This window comes from Sapajus apella, unplaced genomic scaffold (assembly GCF_009761245.1).
Source record: "Sapajus apella isolate SASKATOON/1434 unplaced genomic scaffold, GSC_monkey_1.0 scaffold24, whole genome shotgun sequence".
NCBI classification, from domain to species: Eukaryota; Metazoa; Chordata; class Mammalia; order Primates; family Cebidae; genus Sapajus; species Sapajus apella.
In genome coordinates this window covers 22,659,356-22,678,769 of record NW_022436964.1, presented here as the reverse complement: position 1 = coordinate 22,678,769, position 19,414 = coordinate 22,659,356, and the positions used below count along the sequence as shown (strand labels likewise).

Here is a 19,414-nt window from a genome sequence, read left to right as displayed (position 1 = left end):
AGTTATTATTGCTATTCTAATATGTATATATGCTTTTTTTCCTTCTTTCTTTTCAGCCTATCACATGGAAAGAATTTGCAAACATCCACCCCTTTGTGCCTCTGGACCAAGCTCAAGGATATCAGCAGCTTTTCCGAGAGCTTGAGAAGGATTTGTGTGAAATCACAGGTTATGACCGGATCTCTTTCCAGCCAAACAGGTAGAGTAGTTAATTTTCCTGTTGTTTCAGCAGACTTTTGTTGTATAGCATACACCCCAAAACTGAAAAGCTTAAAACAACAACCTGTTATTTGTGTTAGTCTGTGATTCGCTAGGCAGTTCTACTCCACTCAGGGGGGCGTGGCTAGAAGGTGCCAGGTGTTCTCCCTCACATAGCTGGTGAGGACCTGTTGGCTGCAAGTGCATTTGAGGATGTTCACCATAGCCTTAGTTTTTCTTGATATGGGGCTCTCCTGTGGTTCCTTGAGCTTCTTTGTTCCTTATAGCACAATGTCAGGGTTGAAAATGCGTGTTCTCAGATGAAGCATGCAGAAGCTGCAAGTCTCTAATGGCCCAACCTCCTAAGTTATACAGCATCCCTTCCAGATTAGTCTGTCTATTAAAGCAAGTCACAGGATGAGCCCAGATTGCATCGGGGAAGGGCCAACACCTGGGAGTGAATGTTGGGAGATGTGGTTCTTTGTGGAGGTCTTTGGAAGCTGCATCCACACTTATCAGTGACACAGCCTAAGAAGAAGGATCAAGCACATATGCTGAATTTGTACAAGTGTCTCAGTCTGCCAGGGCCAGGAGAACCCGAATCCTGCTTTGGTGATGTCACTAACTTTGAAAAGTTCCTGCTCCTCTTCCAGCCTCAGTTTCTTTGTAAAGGAAAAACTTTGAAGAAGAACAGTGATTTTCAAAAGCAACAGGGTCCAGCGAAATCTCCCGGGCACTTGTTTAAAATATAAATTCCTGGCCCCGCTCTAGACCTAATGATCATAACCTCCAGGGGTTGAGACTAAGAACTTTTCAGTCTCAAATATTTTATTTATAAAATTATTTATTTATTTATTTTTGAGACAAAGTATTGTTCTGTCGCCAGGCTGGAGTGCAGTGGCGCAATCTCGGCTTACTGCAATCTCCGCCTCCCAGGTTCAAGCGATTCCCCTGCCTCAGCCTCCCAAGTAGCTGGGACTACAGGTGGGCACCACCATGCCTAGCTAATTTTTGTATTTTTAGTAGAGATAGGGGTTTCACCATGTTGTCCAGGATGGTCTCGATCTCTTGACCTTGTGATCCACCTGCCTTGGCCTCCAAAAGTGCTGGGATTACAGGCGTGAGCCACTGTGCCCGGCCCAGAATCTTTAGTTTTAAGACGCAACCAAGAGATTCTAATACACAGTCAATTTGGAATCCCCTGGATTTGTGATCTCTCTGCCTTCATGAGGATAGATGACAGATATAGATGATAGATAGATAGCTAGAGAGAGAGATAGATAGACAGGCAGTGATCATGTTATCAGTGTGTGAGTTTACATCTTAGAATATCTTCAGAAACTGAGTTATGGTATCTGCCCCTAGGTTCTCCACTTCCTACTGTTCAAAGTATGGTTCTCCACTGGCAGCCTCAGAATTGACCCCTTTGAGAGCTGGTTAGTAATGCAAAATTTCTGTTTCAAGATGCCCTACCTCCTGTTTTGTAACATTGACTACACAGCAAAGCCATGTATTTTGTAAAAACGATACACCCTGTAAAATACAAGTCCTTTGGGAAGAGGGTATGTGGCAAAGGAAAGGACACAGTGTTCTCAATTGCATCTTTTTTTTTTTTTTTTTTGAGACGGAGTTTTGCTGTTGTTGCCCAGGCTGGAGTGCAATGGCGTGATCTCGGCTCACCGCAACCTCTGCCTCCTGGGTTCAAGCAATTCTCCGGCCTCAGCCTCCCGAGTAGCTGGGACTATAGGCATGCACCATCATGCCCAGCTAATTTTTGTATTTTTAGTAGAGATGGGGTTTCACCTTGTTGACCAGGATGGTCTCGATCTCTTGACCTCGTGATCCACCCGCCTCGGCCTCCCAAAGTGCTGGGATTACAGGCTTAAGCCACCGCACCCGGCCTTCTCAATTGCATCTTAAAGTCTCTCACTTCATAAATAGGTAGGAGCTGATAGCATGAAAGTCAAGCTTTAGTAGACCTTTGTTAGAACTTCATTACTGTTTTTTTGTTTGTTTTTAAGAGAGGAACCTCAGTGAATTCTTAACCTTGAGGCAATGATAGTTATTAAATATTGAAAATGAAGAAATTTCGCCCTCTAGTGATGGAATATGATCACATCTTCACTGTCATAATGGAGAGTGATTTTTCAAGACTCTTTTAATTCTGGTTATTAGCTCTTGCAGAAAATTGTGATCCCAGCCAGGGTTCCAGAAGAACTGACCTAAGAATCAATATTTGTCTTCTTAAAGCAGTGGTTCACAACCGTGGCTAGAAATTAGAATCTCATGGTGACTTTATAGCATTCCTGATGTCCAGATCACAATCTCAGATTGAATCATAATCTCAATGGAGAATGACTGGTGTGAGGGAAGGGACCCAGGTGTGAGTATTTCACTTGAGTCCAGGAGGTTGAGGCTGCAGTGAGCCATGATCATGCCACTGCACTCCAGCCTGCACAACAGAGACCCTGTTTCTAAGGGAAGAAAAAAAGAAAGTACTTTGCAGTGAATCAAAATGAAGATACAGCATATCAAACATCATGGGCTGTAGCTAAAACAGTGCTAATAGGAAAGTTTATAGCTGTAAATAACTACATTAAAAAAGAAGAGGAAAGAGCTGGGTGCTGTGGCTCATGTCTGTAATCTGAACACTTTGGGAGTCTGAGGTGGGAGGATCACCTGAGCCCAGGAGTTCAAGACCAGCCTTGGCAACATAGTGGGACCTTGTCTCTACAAATTAAAAAGTTAGCCAGGTGTGGTGGCATGCATCTGTGGTCCCAGCTACTTGAGAGGCTGAAGTAGGAGGATCACTTACACCCAGAGGTCTAGGCTGCAGTGAGCCATGATTGTACCACTGCACCCCAGCCTGGGTGACAGAGCAAGATCCTGTCTTGGAAAAAAAAAAAAAAAAGAAGAAGAAGAATCCTGGACTAGATAGTGAGACTTTGTCTCTACAAAAAAATTAAAAAATTAGCTGGGCACGGTGGTGTGTTTCTGTAGTCCCAGCTACTCGAGAGGCCGAGGCCAAGGCCAGAGGATTGCTTGAGCCCAGGAGGTTGAGGCTGCAGTGAACTGTGATAGAGCCACTGCACTCTAGCCTGGGTGACCCTGTTTTAAAAAAAGAAAAAAGAAGAAGTATCTTAAACAAACCAACCTAATCTTCCACCCTAAAACATCAGAGAAAAAAGTAAATTAAACTCAAAGCAAGTAGAAGGGAGGAAGGAATCAGGATTTGAGCCAAAAAAGAGACAAGAGCCAGGGAGGAGGGGAATTATAAGAAAATAAAATGTAGTGAAATAAAATTTAGAACAACAGATCTTAGTTGTGTAAAACTCTGTATGTGTGTGTGCAGAGGCATAGGTGGAAAGATATATAAAAGGATGAGACTCAAACAGTTGTCTCTAGGTGGTAGAATATCAGGTGATTTTGCTTTTATTCTTATGTTTTTAGGTTATTTAAATTTTTTAAAGCCATGATCATATGTAATTTATTCAATCCAAAAAAGTTATTTTTATGGTGGAGAACATGCGTATAACCAACATGCGTCATACAAATGAGCATTGCACCTGGTTCTCCAGATTTCAGAGGGTTTTTCCATCAGGTGATGGTGTGATAAAGTTGGCTTTGAAGCTTGCCCTGGGGTTGGAGGCAAAACATGCCGCCTCATAAACATAAATGCAGTGAGGAAGTCTCCCAAAGCTCCCAGGTCAAGCTCTGCAGAATAGGATATTTAACATCAACTCTTTGTTATCAAATGACCAAGTAGGAGAATAAAATGTAACCTGAGGCCCGAGCCTGGATTTTCCTGTGTGTGGCCCTGCAGGCTTGGCCTCATCCTCGCTGCTGTACCTTTCTGCGCTGTCTTCTCAGCCAGGGCATTTCTGTGTTATGTGCACGGAAGACTTTTGTTCTTTCTGCAGTCATTCTCTGCTCACAGGTATACTGCAGCAGAGACCTTTTTCTTCAGTGATTTGTTTTTTTTTTTTCCTATGAGAGAATTCAGCAGCTTAAGGGAAAGGTTAAGATCTAGAAAATGTGAGGTCTTTGAAGGCTGTTATGTGGCTTCCTACCAAGTCGTGTTGTAGGTTTCTCCCCTATGCAACAGAAAAGTGAATGAGATTTAATCCAGGAATAGACAGTATATATGGATCATAAAAAGGTTTTATAAGTGCTATAGATTGAAGGTTTGTGTTCTTCAAAATTCACCTATTGAAATCCTAACTCCAGGGCAGGCACAGTGGCTCATGCCTGTAATCCCAGCACTTTGGGAGGCAGAGGTGGGAAGATCACCTGAGGTCAGGTGTTTGAGACCAGCCTGGCCAACGTGGTAAAACCCCATCTCTGCTACAAATGCAAAAATTAGCCAGGTGTGGGGGCAGGTGCCTGTAATCCTAGCTACGGATGGCTGAAGCAGAACAATTGCTTGAACCTGGGAGGTGGAGGTTGCAGTGAGCCGAGATCACGCCATCGCTCTCCAGCCTGGGCAACAAGAGTGAAATTCGATCTGAAGAAAAGAAGAAAATAAATCCTAACTCCAAGGTGATGGTATTAGGAGATGGGAACTTTGGCAGGTCATTAGGTCTTTAGGGTGTGCACTTCTGAATGGGACTAGTGCCCTTATTGTAAGAAAGACCCCACAGAGCTCCTTACCCCTTCCTTCCACCATGTGAGATCACAGCAAGACCATAGCCATCTATGAACTAGGAAGTGAGCCCCCACTAGACACTAAGTCTGCTGGCTTCTAGGATCTTGGACATCTTAGCCTCTAGAACAATGGGAAATAGCTTTTTGTTGTTTATAAGCCACCCAGTTTTTGGCATTTTGTTATAGCACCTGGATGGATTAAGATAATAACCATAAATTTTGTCAAGAAAACTCTGATGTAGCCAAGGCTTCACTGGTCTTCCTAGTTCCTTAGGACATTTAGGGTGTTTGAAGGGCATGAAAGAAAAAATGTCAAGAAGCTTATCCAGTGGCTGGGTGAGGTAGCTCACGCCTGTAATCCCAGCACTTTGGGGAGGCTGAGGTGGGCGAACCACAAGGTCAGGAGTTTGAGACTAGCCTGGCCAATGTAGTGAAACCCTGTCTCTACTTAAAATACAAAAATTAGCTGGGCGTGTTGGCACACACCTGTAGTCCCAGTTACTTGGGAGGCTGAGGCAGGAAAATCGCTGGAAGCTGGGAGCAGAGGTTGCAGTGAGCCGAGATCACGCTATAGCTCTCCAGCCTGGGCGACAGAGCGAGACTCTGTCTCAAAAACAAAACAAAACAAAAGCTTATTCCTATTTTCTCCTATTTATTTGTTCAACCCATAAACCCTGGGGAGGATTTCCAGCTTGGCGTAGAAAACAGCCAAATAATATTTAATTACTTTTATTTCCCACTGAGCCTTGTGGGGCTTGCTTCAGCTTTTTCTCCATAACACTTTCCCACTCTTAAAATCATTCAGCATCTCACAAGTACATTCTAGGAATTGCTGGTTTAGAATTACGATGTGATGTTTAAGGCTGACAGAAAGAGTAATTAACACCTCCCATGGATGTGTAAAGTGAAAGACAAGTTGGAATTATTATCAGCTCACTTGGCTTAAAAAATTGAGGAAGTTGTTTTTGTCCTTAAAAACTGCAAACTCTGATTGTGAATGTAACTGAGCTGGCCACTGCTTTTCCCAGACTCTCCTTCCTGGGAAGATTCTTAAACTGAGATATGAACAGGGCTCTCAGTGGCTGTCAGAATTAACTGTGCATGAGAATCACCTGGAGGGCTTATGGAATTACTAAGCCTCACCCTCCAGTGTTTCTGATTCAGTAAGTCTGGAGTAGGGCCCCAGAATTTGCATTTTTAACAAATTCCCAGGTGATGCTCAGGCTCCTGGTTTGTCCACCAGCCTGTGAAAAACACTGGGCTTACAGAAGTTCTCAGACCTGGCTCCGTGAATTACCTGGGAAGACTTTGAAGAACTCAGATGTTCTACCTACTGCACAAACCAATTACATCAGAATCTTCACTGGGGGTAGGAGCCCAAGCGGGAGAGTTTTTTTTTTTTTCCTTTTTTTGAGACAGAGTCTCAGTCTTTCACACAGGCCGGAGTGCAGGGGCGTCATCTCGGCTCACTGCAACCTGTGACTCCTGGGTTCAAGCAATTTTCCTGCCTCAGCCTCCCTCATGGTTAATTGGGACTACAGGTGCCCGCCATCACACCCAGCTAAGAAGTGGGCGAGTTTTTAAGCAGGTGATTCTCATGTGCATCAGTGGGTTGGAGAGCAATTTGGCCTGGAGGAACACCAAAGAGGGAGGTGTAAACAGATGGATGTGGCTATCGGTCAAAAGCCCGCTAGCTATTTGCTATCTCACTCCCTTCCTGAGCTTGTGGTTGACATCACTGATCATCTCTGGTAAGTTTTCCACTGAGCCAAACAGAGTGCTCTGGGGGCCAAATATGAGGGACCTGTGAGCCCTCTCTGATTTCCCAAAGGAACACTCAGACCGCCAGGAAGAAGAGAAAGCAGGGTGAGGGATGAGGAGAGCCATCTTTGGGGAAAGGTAAAGCAGTGAGGACCTCCTCTCTCCCAATTTCCTTAACTCTCAAAAGTGTATTTTGATTTTTGTAGTTTGGTAGACTTTAGGGCAGTAGTTCTAACATTGGACTGCACCCCAGAATTTTTGATTCAGTGTTCCTGGAGTGGAGCCTACAAATTTGCATTTCATTTTTTTTTTTTTTTTTTTTTTTAAGATGGAGTCTTGCTCTGTCACCCAGGCTGGAGTACAGTGGCATAATCTCGGCTCACTGTAACCTCCATCTCCTAGGTTCAAGTCATCTTCCTGCCTTAGCCTCCGAAGTAGCTGGAATTACAGGCGCCTGCCAAAAAGCCCAGCTAATTTTTGAATTTTGAGACGGGGTTGGCCAGGCTGGTCTTGAACTCCTGATCTCAGTGATCAGCCTGCCGTGGCCTCCCAAAGTGCTGGGCCAAATTTGCATTTCTAACAAGTTCCCAGGTGATGCCGATACTGTCTGTTGTCTGGGGACTAAACTGAGCACGAGAACCACGGCTCTGAGGCGCTCTTCTGATACCAGCTGATTTATCTATGTTTTTTGACTAGATAGTAAAGGTTAATTATGAAATTAAACTTATGCCAAGTTAGATACAGGTTGGTAAGAACATTACAGAATGCTGTAATGAGAGGTTTTGATTTTAAACCTATAGAAACCTAGGTAACGTTAGGGTACTTGAGACATGCCATACAAGGTGTTAGACTGGTGAAAATCATACCGTTTCCAAGGTATTTGTACTGTTAAATTCTTATTCACCTGTTTTTTCCACCTGGAAGATAGCAATCTGCACCAATTTTTACCTTATTTTCTTGGGAGTGGTCCTCTGAAGTTGCCATGAACTGAAGTGGGTCATTTCGACAGTGGTTGTTAGGATCATTTTACCGCCATCATTTTTACCATATCTCGGCTAATGTTTTACTTGCCTTACTTTTGTTTCTCAACACTTGATCATGGTATTTTCAAAGTAAAGGAGAGTTTGGATGAGGGAAGTTTGACATGAATGCCCAACACCAAACCCTTGTCTATCACAAGAAACTGAAGTATTTCCTTCTGGGGAGTGACAGTGGGCAGAATGGATGGGGGTTGTTTTTTGCTTTTTTTCTTCTTCTCCTTTGGAGTCTCACTCTGTTGCCCAGCCTGGAGTGCAGTGGTGCAGTCTCGGCTCACTGCAACCTCTGCCCCCCGGATTCAGATGATTCTCTTGCTTCAGCCTCCTGAGTGGCTGGGACTACAGGCATATGCCACCACACCTGGCTAATTTTTTGTATTTTTAGTAGAGACGGGGTTTCACCGTGTTAGCCAGGATGTTCTCGATCCCCTGACCTGTGATCCGCCTGCCTCGGCCTCCCATAGTTTGTTGGGATTACAGGCGGGCATGAGCCACTGTGCCTGGCCTTTTTTTTTTTTTTTTTTTAAATACAGAGTCTTGCTCTTTTATCCAGACTGGAGTACGATGGCCTGATCTCAGCTCACTGCAACCTACATCTGCCGGGCTCAAGCGATTCTTTGCCTCAGCCTCCCGAGTAGCTGGGATTACAGGCATGCGCCACCATGCCCAGCTAATTTTTGTATTTTCAGTAGAGACGGGGGTTTCTCTATGTTGGCCAGGCTGATCTCAAACTCCTAACTCAGGTGATCCACCTGCCTTAGCTTTCCAAAGTGCAAAGATTATAGGCATGAGCCACTGTGGCTGTGCCCACATAAATGTATTCTATCATAAAAAATTTAAGTTCACCTGTGAAATAGGTAGCATTATGTTCATGTGATATATGAGATCCAGAGGAATATTTGCTTGGAGCCAAACAGCTTTGAAAAGGGGCAGCAAATAAGAAACGGCTTTTGTATTAGAGGCAAGAGAAACTCCAGGGTGGCTGCAGAAACTGTCTGTGAGATCTACTTGGTAATGAGTGACTTTAACACACCATTGTTGTAGGAAACATTTAACAATATGTGCCACCTAAGGGCTCCTAGTTGCAAACCACAGAAAATGGCTTGTGTGAACTTAACCAGAAAAGTAATTTACAGGGAAGTTAATGGGCAGTTCACAGAGCTGATGGAAAAGCAGGAGAATTAGACTTCAGCAGTGAGCAAGACCCAAGAGAAGCTGGCAGTAGAGAACAAAACAGAGTCTCGCTATGGGAATAGTCACCATCCTCACTGTGGAAAATCTCTTTTTGAGATGGATTTTCACTCTTGTTGCCCCGGCTGGAGTGCAATGACGTGATCTCGGCTCACCGCAACCTCTGCCTCCCAGGTTCAAGCAATTCTCCTGCCTCAGTCTCCTGAGTAGCTGGGATTACAGGCATGTACCGACATGCCTGGCTAATTTTGTACTTTTAGTAGACATGGGATTTCTCCATGTTAGTCAGGCTGGTCTCGAACTCCTGACCTCAGGTGATCTGCCTGCCTCAGCCTCCTAAAGTGCTGGGATTACAGGTGTGAGCCACCGGGCCCAGTGGAAAATCTGTAACTGTCCCATTCCTTTGGGACAAATATAAGAAGTAAAATAGGTCTACTGCTTATAAACAACTTCAATGAGAGCTTCAGTGAAATCATACACTAAAGGTGGCCATCCGTGCACAAACTATAATAGTGTGTTAAAAACTATAAAATGATTTGCAGAATATTTAGGGAATGTTAAAACTAAAATAGATCTGGTCAATCTAGATATTTGGTAATTCAAACATATATAAGTCTTAATTTGTTGGTACTGTAATTTTTAAAACTTTGGAAACCATAGCATTGTCTTTTCTTTATGGCACATTTTAAACATCTTTTGACTTGTATAAAAATACAGCATTTTACTTGGGAATACAAATACTGTTTTCTCTATATAATTACAATATGATATAGTGCGAGTTTTGGTGACCGCTTGTGTTCACCATAAATTATTACTTTAGTGCATTCTGTAATCTTGCAAAATGGGTTTCATATTACTTTTTGCATATGTAACAAGCACGTAGCTACAGTGACCCATCTCCAAGTATTCCAAAGCAGCCACCATCTCACCATCTGAGAAGTTGCTTATGGTGTCTATAAAGTCAGCCACGATGTGTTTTTTTTTTTCTTCCCATGAGACTAAGTCTTACTCTGTCACCGAGACTGGAGTGCAGTGGTGCGATCTCGGATCACTGCAGCCTCCACCTCCTCGGTTTACGCAATTCCTCTGCCTTAGCCTCCCAAGTAGCTGGGATTACAGATGCATGCCACCACACCGGACTAATTTTTGTGTTTTTAATAGAGATGGTGTTTTGCCATGTTGTCCAGGTTGGTCTCGAACTCCTGACTCAGGTCATCCGCTCACCTCAACCTCCCAGGCGTGAACCACAGCGCCTGGCCTACAACATCTATTTCTAATTCTCAATGTGTTTGGCTAGGGTTCTTAGTAAAGGGAAAGATACATTAATTTTAAAAATCTTTAAAATTTATTTTGTCTTTGAACTCCTGTTCTAACCTTGGCAAAAGGACTTTTAGCTCTTCTGAGCTAGTACCCTCAGCCTATCTCTTCCATGTCATCTACAAATTCTTTTTTTTCCTCTAAGTTCACATTGAGTATTTCTCCTGAACTTGCACACCTATGATGATACATTGATATTGAAAGCGCCTAGGTTATAGTCATCACAATAGTGTTGAATTCCATCAACTCCAACTTATTTTCACCCTGTGGGTTCTTATACCTGCTATGTGGTTGTTCTACTTTTTCCAGTCTATTGAATTTCTTGTGGATTCTTTGTAGAATGAATCCGGGTTTTGGAAGAAGTTGTCTACTCAGTTTCTGCATTCTGCCTTAAACAGCAGTTCCTTCATCAGCCTGAGTGAATGCCATATACATGAGGACCTTGCTTTTTTTTCTTTTTGAGATTGAGTCTCATTCTGTGGCCCAGGCTGGAGCGTAGTCACACAATCTTGGCTCACTGCAACCTTTGCCTCCCAGGTTTAAGCGATTCTCTCACCTCAGCCTCCCAAGTAGCTGGGATTACAGGCCTGCACCACCATGTCTGTCTACTTTTTTGTATTTTTAGTAGAAATGGGGTTTCACCATGTTGGCCACGCTGGTCTCACACTCCTGACCTCAGGTGATCTACCCGCCTTCGCCTCCCAAATTGCTGGGATTACAGGCGTGAGCCACTGTGCCCAGCCTGGAAGGCTTTGTTTTTCTGAGACAGTTTAAGTTGTACTGACATAAACTTGGCACTTCTGAGGCTCCCTGTCCACTGGCCAGCCCTGCAGCTCCAGACCATTCACGATTTCATTTTAAACAGTTGTCAGAAAAGCACTGTCCTAGCCTCTCGTCCATATATAATAGTTTGCTGATGGTTGCTCAGTCTGGGTTATGTAGATAAGCAATTACTTTTCATAATACTTTTCTACCAACAGGTGGCACTAACAATTTGTTTTAATATTCCAGTAGTAATCCTTGTGTCACATTTGAATATATCATTTGAACTTTTTGAGCTGAAACATAGCTGATTTTATAGATGTTTAAGGCCAAAAAAAAAAAAAAAAAAAAAAAAAGGCGAGAGAGAAATCCAGCATTTCCGATCAAGTCTTTAGCATGTTGCTTTTCTCCTGCACTCCTGGCTTGCAGCCAGTAATCTCCCTCTTCCTTCATTCCTAGTCTACAGCTTGATTGGCCTTCCAAGAAAGTAAGATGAATAGAATTAATGAGAAAAACATAGGAGTAAATATACAATGCTTTTCTTGAGGTTCTTTATCGTACAGGAAAGGATGACATTCATATTGATTGCTTGGGATGGAGAAATTCAATTTTTAAAATATTTACTAAATATTTATTGCAGAACTACTACATGCAGAGTACTGTTCTATATATTCCCTGTTGGAGAATGTACAGAACTCTGAGAATTAGACCCTACTTTCAGAGGTTATTCTCTAATTGAGATAAGACAGGCACACAAAGTAAATGTGAGATCAGTAATGATTTTCAATGTCTAGTACATGTATAAGATGGTAATATCAGATAAGATTGTAAAGTGTTATGAGAATTTGGAGGAGGTACAGGATTATTTCTTTAATCAGTCTATCAAATGTTCTTTATGTCAGTGTTCTTGTCACAGAGAATACAGTTGTGAACAAGGTAGACAAGATTCTTGCCTTCAGGGAAGGCCTCTCTGAGAAAGTGACAAAGAGCTGGATTGGTGGCTTTGGGGAAGGCTATGCAGAGAGTTGGAGCCAGATGAAGAACGGGCAGGATTTGGGTGAGAAGCGTTTGACATCGATGATGTCACTACTTATCACATCCGCCCTGTGCGATGGTATCCATGTCACAGGCACATAGGCACAGGGAGACAAAGTTGCTAGTGATGTGAGTGGCTTCCTGAAGCACGGCATATTCATTTCCTTGTCCTCAAAATAAAAAACCTCAAATAGGCTAGGACTTGTTTTTCAGAAGCCAGGAAAACAGAAGAAGCAGTCTTTGCCTTTCTTATTGGAAGAGAGCGGAGAGAGCTACAGCTGAGTCAGTGTGGGTGAGGGGTAACCCGGGTCTTGTAAGACAGGCTTGCTTGATTTCTTCTTTCTTTCCTTTTCTTTCTTTTTTCTTTTTTTTTGATTTTTAGCTAAATTTGCCAGTTCTATCAATCTGACAAGAATTCTGCTGTGAAGGAAAATCAGCGTTTGCTCCCACAACTCTCAATCCTTGGAGAGCACAGTGTGCTCAGAGGAGCGGCACTGCCTGCAAAGGGAGCCTGTCACTCCGGGAGACAGGCCGACTCCACACCCAAGCTTTCGTCTGTCACTGTTGGCCATTTGGCATGTCGCATTCTGAGCGCAGTTTCTTCATGTGTAAAATGGGGGTGATGGCATGGAGGACATACACATTTTGTTTTTCTTCTCACCTATTTTCTGTGGGTCACATTAAAAAAATTTTTAATTTCATTTTTATTTTCACTTGTTTAAAGTTTAAATTTTTTTTGTTTTTGTTTTTGCTTATATTTGCCTGTTATTTCATTTTACTTATTTGTTTAAATTTAAGAGGTACGAGTACAATTTTGTTACATAGATACGTTGAGTAATGGTGCAGTCTGGGCTTTTAGTGTAATCATCACCTAACTAGTGTAAACTGTACGCATTAAGTAATTTCTCAGCCCTCAGCCCTCGAACTCACCTATTCTTCCCAGTCACCAATTATTATTTCACACTCTCTGTCCATGTGTACAAGTAATTTAGCTCCCACTTTTAAGTGAGGTCAGGCAGTATCTGACTTTGTTTTTCTGAATAAAGTTTAAATTTTTGTTTCTTTTTTTAGTATTTAATTTTTGCCTTCAGCTTCTGTAGACATACACATTTTGCATGGGACTGATACCTCTATTACTCATTTCCCTTCCCTTCCTTCACGGGGTGCTGAGAATATTAAATAACGGTCTACGATTGAGTCAGCATTGCTCACAGGAATGTTAGTCATTGCATTTGCCCTGAGAGTGGTGCCTTCCAAGACGCTTGAGATGAGGATGGCCAGCCCCTAGCAGCCATCTGCATGCGGGGCCTGGGAGAGCAGACCCTGAGACTGCCAGCAATGGTGTCACATTAAAAGTCCATCATTCTTTTGGGCTGATCAGGCCCTTGATTTTATATTTGGTAGTATTAAGAAGTCATAAAGAGTGACGATTGGTTTTCATGCTCATGTATGGGAGTGCCTTCCTTGAACCTTGTTAAGATGTTGGTATATTACCCATTTAAAGGAGGGGAAAAAAAGGAAAAAATTGAAAGTCATTGTTCTAGGTGTGACAACTGTGTTTGCAGTTTTTTTTAATTTATATTTTGAGACAGGATCTCACTCGGTCACCCAGGTTGGAGTGCAGTGGCGCCATCTTGGCTTACTGCAGTCTCCACTTCCCAGATGCAAGTGATCCTCCCACATCAGCCTCCCCAGTAGCTGGGACTACAGATGTGTGCTACCACACCAGGCTAATGTTTTGTACTTCTAGTGGAGACACTGCTCTACCATGTTGCCCAGGGTGGTCTCAAACTCCTGAGCTCTAATGATCTGCCCACATTGGCACCTGGCCTGTGGAGATATATATATATGTATGTAGAAGATGGGCATACAACACTGATATTTATTTATTTACTTACTTACTTTAGAGACAGGGTTTCACCATGTTGGCCAAGCTGGTCTTGAAATTCTGACCTCAGCTGATCCACCCACCTCAGGCTCTCAAAGTGCTGGGATTACAGGCGTGAGCCACCATGCCCGGCCTGTAGTTATATTTTTGAAAACAATACTTACCTTTGAAGGCTGCATATTGACATTTGAACAGATGATAGGATGTTTGAAGTTTGCTTCAAAATAAATAGTTCAGCATGAAAGTGGTTAGTGAGGAATATAATTGGAAACAAGAGTGACCATAAACCGAATTGCTACGGCTGATACACACATGGTGGTTCCTTTTGTCCTTCTCTGTATTTTGGTATAGCTTTGAAATTTTTCATAATAACAAAGGGCTATTTTCAGTGCATGGTCCTGAGCAAGGGTAGAAGTAGCTGAGCTGTAGTGCACAAATTGGATGCTACTGCTTTGATTGTTTTGATTGTTCAATACCTTTGGCTCCGGCAGAGCTCCCCAATGAGCTTCTCTCAGTGTCTGGACAGTGACCATGTGTCACGCGCTGGTGAACCCCTGGCCAGGGCCTAATGAATATTGAATGAGCAAAAGAAAGCCAGAAGACCTAACCATGATCCTTTTCTTCTTGTCTTTGCAAGCGGAGCCCAGGGGGAATATGCTGGACTGGCCACTATCCGAGCCTACTTAGACCAGAAAGGAGAGGTGCACAGAACGGTGAGTGTGGCAGGAGGTGATGCTTTCTCACCATGGGGGGCACAGAGGTCCTAGCTGTCAGGGTCCCTTGTGTTGGACACTCCCTCCAAGCCTTCTTGGAAGCAGATGAGGGAACATACAGTCAAGAAACAAATTTCTGTGCACTAGCCATTGTGATCCTTGCTTCCAAGACATCCCACTTGACCATTTTGAGGGAAAACATTCAGAGATAAAAGACTTTTGCTCAAACCCAGAATGCAAACGTCAGCCAGTTGGCTGCGGAACTGCTCTCTAGGGAGCTGAGGGAGGAAGAGGGCAGGAATGTTGCCATTGCAAGCATCCTCTTCCTGGCTCAGCCTCGGCCCTGGGCCTGGATGAGGGGCAGAGACCATGCTTAAATTCCTCTGTAACCCTTATTGTGCTGAAGCCCAGTGCTGGTCATACATAGGCTAAAAAATTTTTTTGAATAAATAAATTCTCTGTTAGATGATTCTCAACTTCAAGCACCAAAAAAGGCATAGCAGAGTTTACAGTCCTGCTTCATTGTTTGCTTTGGATATGAGAATCTGGTCTCCAGGATCCCAATCGCCTCTTGGGGACCACTGTGGGGACCAGCAGGTACTAATGGGCACCACTTGCCCCCAGGGGCAGTGCCTGAAGCAGTGACCTAACTCAGACCTCAGCTTGTGGCAGAGGTGGCCTGTGTTTCTGGTTCCTTCAGTCTGATGGCCAGTGCTATGCTAGATTTTCCACTGAGCTGTAGAGTGGGTGCTCCTAGTGGGAGCGTCAGCTGGGAGCCGGGAGCAGGGCAAAAGTATCTGCTTGTCCTAGAGAGTTGGAGACAAAGGGTGTAGGGTGGTGCTGGCTGCCTAAGTAAGTGGGGTGGAGTGGTAGTGGTCTAATCTTAGTCCATGTCTGGTTTTATTACCACTGGAAGGTTACTTATGGCCAGTTGCCTGGAATTTGCAATAAAGAATGTTGAAACTGTTTCACTTCCCTTTCATAAAAGGGGAAAAGAAAGAACTTTTCTTTCTCTCCTTCCCTTGTGTTGGTCATCCTGATTCCACAATGTGTCTTTCCAAGCTTTCATCCTGGTTGGGAACACATTTTTTTTTTTTTTTTTTTTATAGCTCACTGCAGCCTTGAACTCCTGGGCTCAAGGGAGCCTCCCAAAGTGCTAGAGAGGCCAGGATTACAGGCATGACTGTCCTCACCTGGCCCTAGAATTCATGTCTAAAAATCTTTGAAAAACAGTCCATTTGCGAACTGAATAAATGATTAAACCCTTGTCATGGTCAGGGAGTGCTTGCCAGTCCAGAGAGAAGTGAAATGGTCAACCAGACAGGAATAGACCCTGAAATTCCCCCCCGGTTTATTCATTTGTGGTTTTGAACTCTCAACTTTCTAAGGAATGATTAGTTTAGAACTATAATTGCTCTTGGGACCTGAGATCTGGGTACTTTCACAGAATCAGAAAGGAAACTTTGGAGTTCCAGGTGTCCAACCAGTGAAACAATCTAGATGCTCCCTTTCCTGTTTTTCCTTCATGGCTTCCATGTGCTGAGGTTGTCCCTGGACCTCCTCATCATTAGCGTCTTTCAGCACGAGGTGCCCAGGAACTTGGGGATGGTGGAAAGGGAGCAGCCTGGCCTACGTGACATCTCCACCTGTTCCTCCACTGCTGAGTGGAGAGGCTGCGGAGAGCAGTGTTTGAAGAAGGCAGATGACTAGCTAATGGCAAAAGGCCTGCTAAAATCCAGATTCTTTCCCGCACTGATGCTTCTTACCCCTCATCATTTCCCAAATTCCCCGGTCTCACACCAGGAAGTAGCTGTCCATGTCCAGGAGCTGTGGACCAAACTGGAAAGACAAAGGAGAAAGAGAGGCCTTTGGGTTTGGCCTGGGTGTGGTGACTCACAGATTCTTTCTGGCTCCTGTTCCCTCCCTTTGTGTTTTCTGGTCCTCCTTCTCTTCACCACCCACTGTGTGTGATGTTTCTCCTGACCCTGTTGCCCAAACTGCCATCACTGAAGTGTCACGAGAGGCTATTTCATTCTGTAGGAGGGAGAGGGGCTGGGTGCTGCACTTCAGAGAGAGTGGGAGAGGGAGAGGCACAGAAGCCCCCCTCCCTCCAGCCACTGAGCTGGTAGAAAATACAAAGCTCATAAGCCTGGAAATGTCGGCATCCTTCTGAATCAAAAATTTTAATTAGCTCGGGTGTGGTGGCTCATGGCTATACATATTCCCAGCACTTTGGAAGGCTGAGGTGGGCAAATCGCCTGAGGTCAGGAGTTCAAGATCAGGCTGGCCAACATGATCAGATGGCCAACATCTCCAACATGGCGAAACCCTATCTCTACTAAAAATACAAAAATTAGCCAGGCATGGTGGTGCATGCCTATAATCCCAGCTACTTGGGAGGCTGAGGCAGGAGAATCGCTTGAACCCAGGAGGCAGATGTTGCAGTGAGCTGAAATCGTGCGACTGGACTCCAGCTTGGGCAAGACAGCGTGACTCTCAAAAAAAAAATTCTTTTAATTAAAGCCAAGTTTCTTAGCTAGAGAAGAAAATAACTTATTATTCACTAATCAGGGAAGATTTTTTCACATCACTGATGTCTGAGGCAGCTGCTTCCACACAATAGATTCTAATGGAATCCAGCAAAATATATCCTTCTTTTTTGAAAGGGAGTGTGGGGAAATCATGTGCTGCAGAAGTGCCTGGGTTCCTGATGGGTCTCTTCTTTCAAGCTGCTTTTTGAAGTTATTTTCACATTTTCTCTTAGGTTAAATTTCAGAGGTTTCTAAAATGGAATGCCCAACTTCTTGATTTATGAGTTTAATTTGGGGGAATAGAAATTTATTTAACAAACATTTATATGGCAATTACCATGTGCCAGGCCTGGCCTTTAACACTTTACAATTAATATTTCAATTTGTTAGTCAAATACTAACTTAATCAGCAGATCACCGGATCACCAGATTTTGTGAAAAAATAGAAACTCTGAAGAAAAACAAGTTTGCTGTTCAGAGTCTGAGTTTCCTATACAAAGGGAAAACACTGACCAAAGAAAAAAAATTATGCATATATGTAAATCACCAAAGAAAGCTCAAAACCTGTATGGGAATATTTTTTTCTTCTCAACTGCCTGAGACAAAGTAGTGGCCTACTTGCAAGATTTTACCAGTGGTAAGATGTCAGTTTCCCTTGCACAGGAAAAGTCCTCAATCCCTCACTCATTCAACAAGTTAGAGGATGGACCTATGCCTGTTCTATGCCATGCAGCACCCTGGGGAGTTTAGAAAACATAGCACCCCCCCTAAGTGGGCATCAATGCACCAAAAGCTGAATTTGCTTTGGATAAACCAAAGCTTCAAATCTGGGTCCTATTACTTCCATGTCCCTCACAACAATACAATTTTTTGTTTTTTTTCAAGACAGAGTCTTTCTCTGTCATCTAGGCTGGAGTGCAGTGGCATGATGTCGGGTCACTGCAACCTCTGCCTCCTGGGTTCAAATTATTCTCGTGCTTCAGCCTCTCGAGTAGCTGGGACTATAGGCATGGTATCATGACACCCGGCTAATTTTTGTATTTTTAGTAGAGATGGGGTTTCACCACGTTGGCCAGGCTGTCTTGAACTCCTGGCCTCAAGTGAACCGCCCGCTTCAGCCTCCCAAAGTGCTGGGATTATAGGTATGAACCACCACGCCCGGCCAACACTACAACTTTAAACCGAGAAAAAAATTAACATTATAAAGTCCTCTGAATCCTCATAGAAAACCAGAAATGTCTGACAGCAACATATAAGGCCTTGACAAAGTGACTGAGACTTCTTTTTCCATCACTCTTTGTACCAGGATGTGTATTAGTTTCCTATGGCTGCTGTGATAAATTACTACATGCTTAGTGGCTTAAAACAACACACATTAATTTTGTTATAGTTGCGGAGGCCAGGAGTCAGAAATTGGTTTCACTGGGCTAAAGTGAAAGTGTTGGTAGGGCTATTCCTTCTGGGGGAGACGGGAGAATCTGTTTGCTTGCCTTTGCTGGCGTCTGCAGGCCCCCTGTGTGCCTTGGCTCCAGCTTCCTGCTTCAGTCAGCATATTTCCTGCTCTCTCTGTGGTCCCATCTCCCTCTGCTTCCCTCTGATGAGGACACGTAGGAATATATTTAGGGCCCAACCCCAAATCCAGAATAATCTTTCCATCTCAAGATCTTTCCTTACATTAATCCCATCTGCAAGTCCCCCTTGCCATATAAGGAAACACCCCCAGTTTCTGAGGTTAGGACAGGGATGTCTTTGGGAGCCCATTATTCAGTATACCAAAGGGTGGTTGATGTTTTTACATGTTTGTGTTTCAACAGAACTCACCTGGTATGAATTCTTAATTTTGGCTTTATGAATATTTTATGTTCATTTTTGATATTCACTTTTCTCCTTCTTACCAATATTCTGCCCTGAAGGGATCCTTTCATCCAGTGATCCTTTTGTAGAGTCACAATACGTTGTGAGAGAGGACAGTGCCTCCCGCTTGAGTCCTGAGAAATTAAAGAAACAAATTCACTACAGAAGGGAAGCATTCAAACAAGAAAAAGGATTTGAGGACAGCATAATATAACCAGTATGAGACCAACAGCCATTCCAAAGGGGCACCAACCCTCTGACAGCAGAAGAGTGCAAAGTAGTCCATGTTTGCCTTTGGCTAACGTTCTCTTTTTTTTTTTTTGAGACGGAGTTTTGTTGTTGTTGCCCAGGCTGGAGTGCAATGGCTCGATCTCGGCTCACCGCAACCTCCGCCTCCTGGGTTCAAGCAATTCTCCGGCCTCAGCCTCCCGAGTAGCTGGGACTACAGGCATGCACCATCATGCCCAGCTAATTTTTGTATTT

General features: G+C 43.6%; 1 protein-coding gene and 1 non-coding gene across 2 annotated transcripts in view; both read left to right on the top strand.

Annotated features, from left to right (window-relative positions):
* Positions 1–19,414, top strand: part of GLDC (glycine decarboxylase) — a 107,104-nt gene that overhangs the window by 61,155 nt on the left and 26,535 nt on the right. The window contains exons 15-16 of the mRNA XM_032291095.1: positions 57–199; positions 14,471–14,546. Coding sequence (XP_032146986.1) covers positions 57–199; positions 14,471–14,546 — 219 coding nt within the window. The remainder of the gene's footprint in view (positions 1–56; positions 200–14,470; positions 14,547–19,414) is intronic.
* On the top strand, positions 13,348–13,449 carry LOC116559944. The gene has a single exon (XR_004272708.1). It is a non-coding gene; the product is annotated as a small nucleolar RNA U13 (small nucleolar RNA).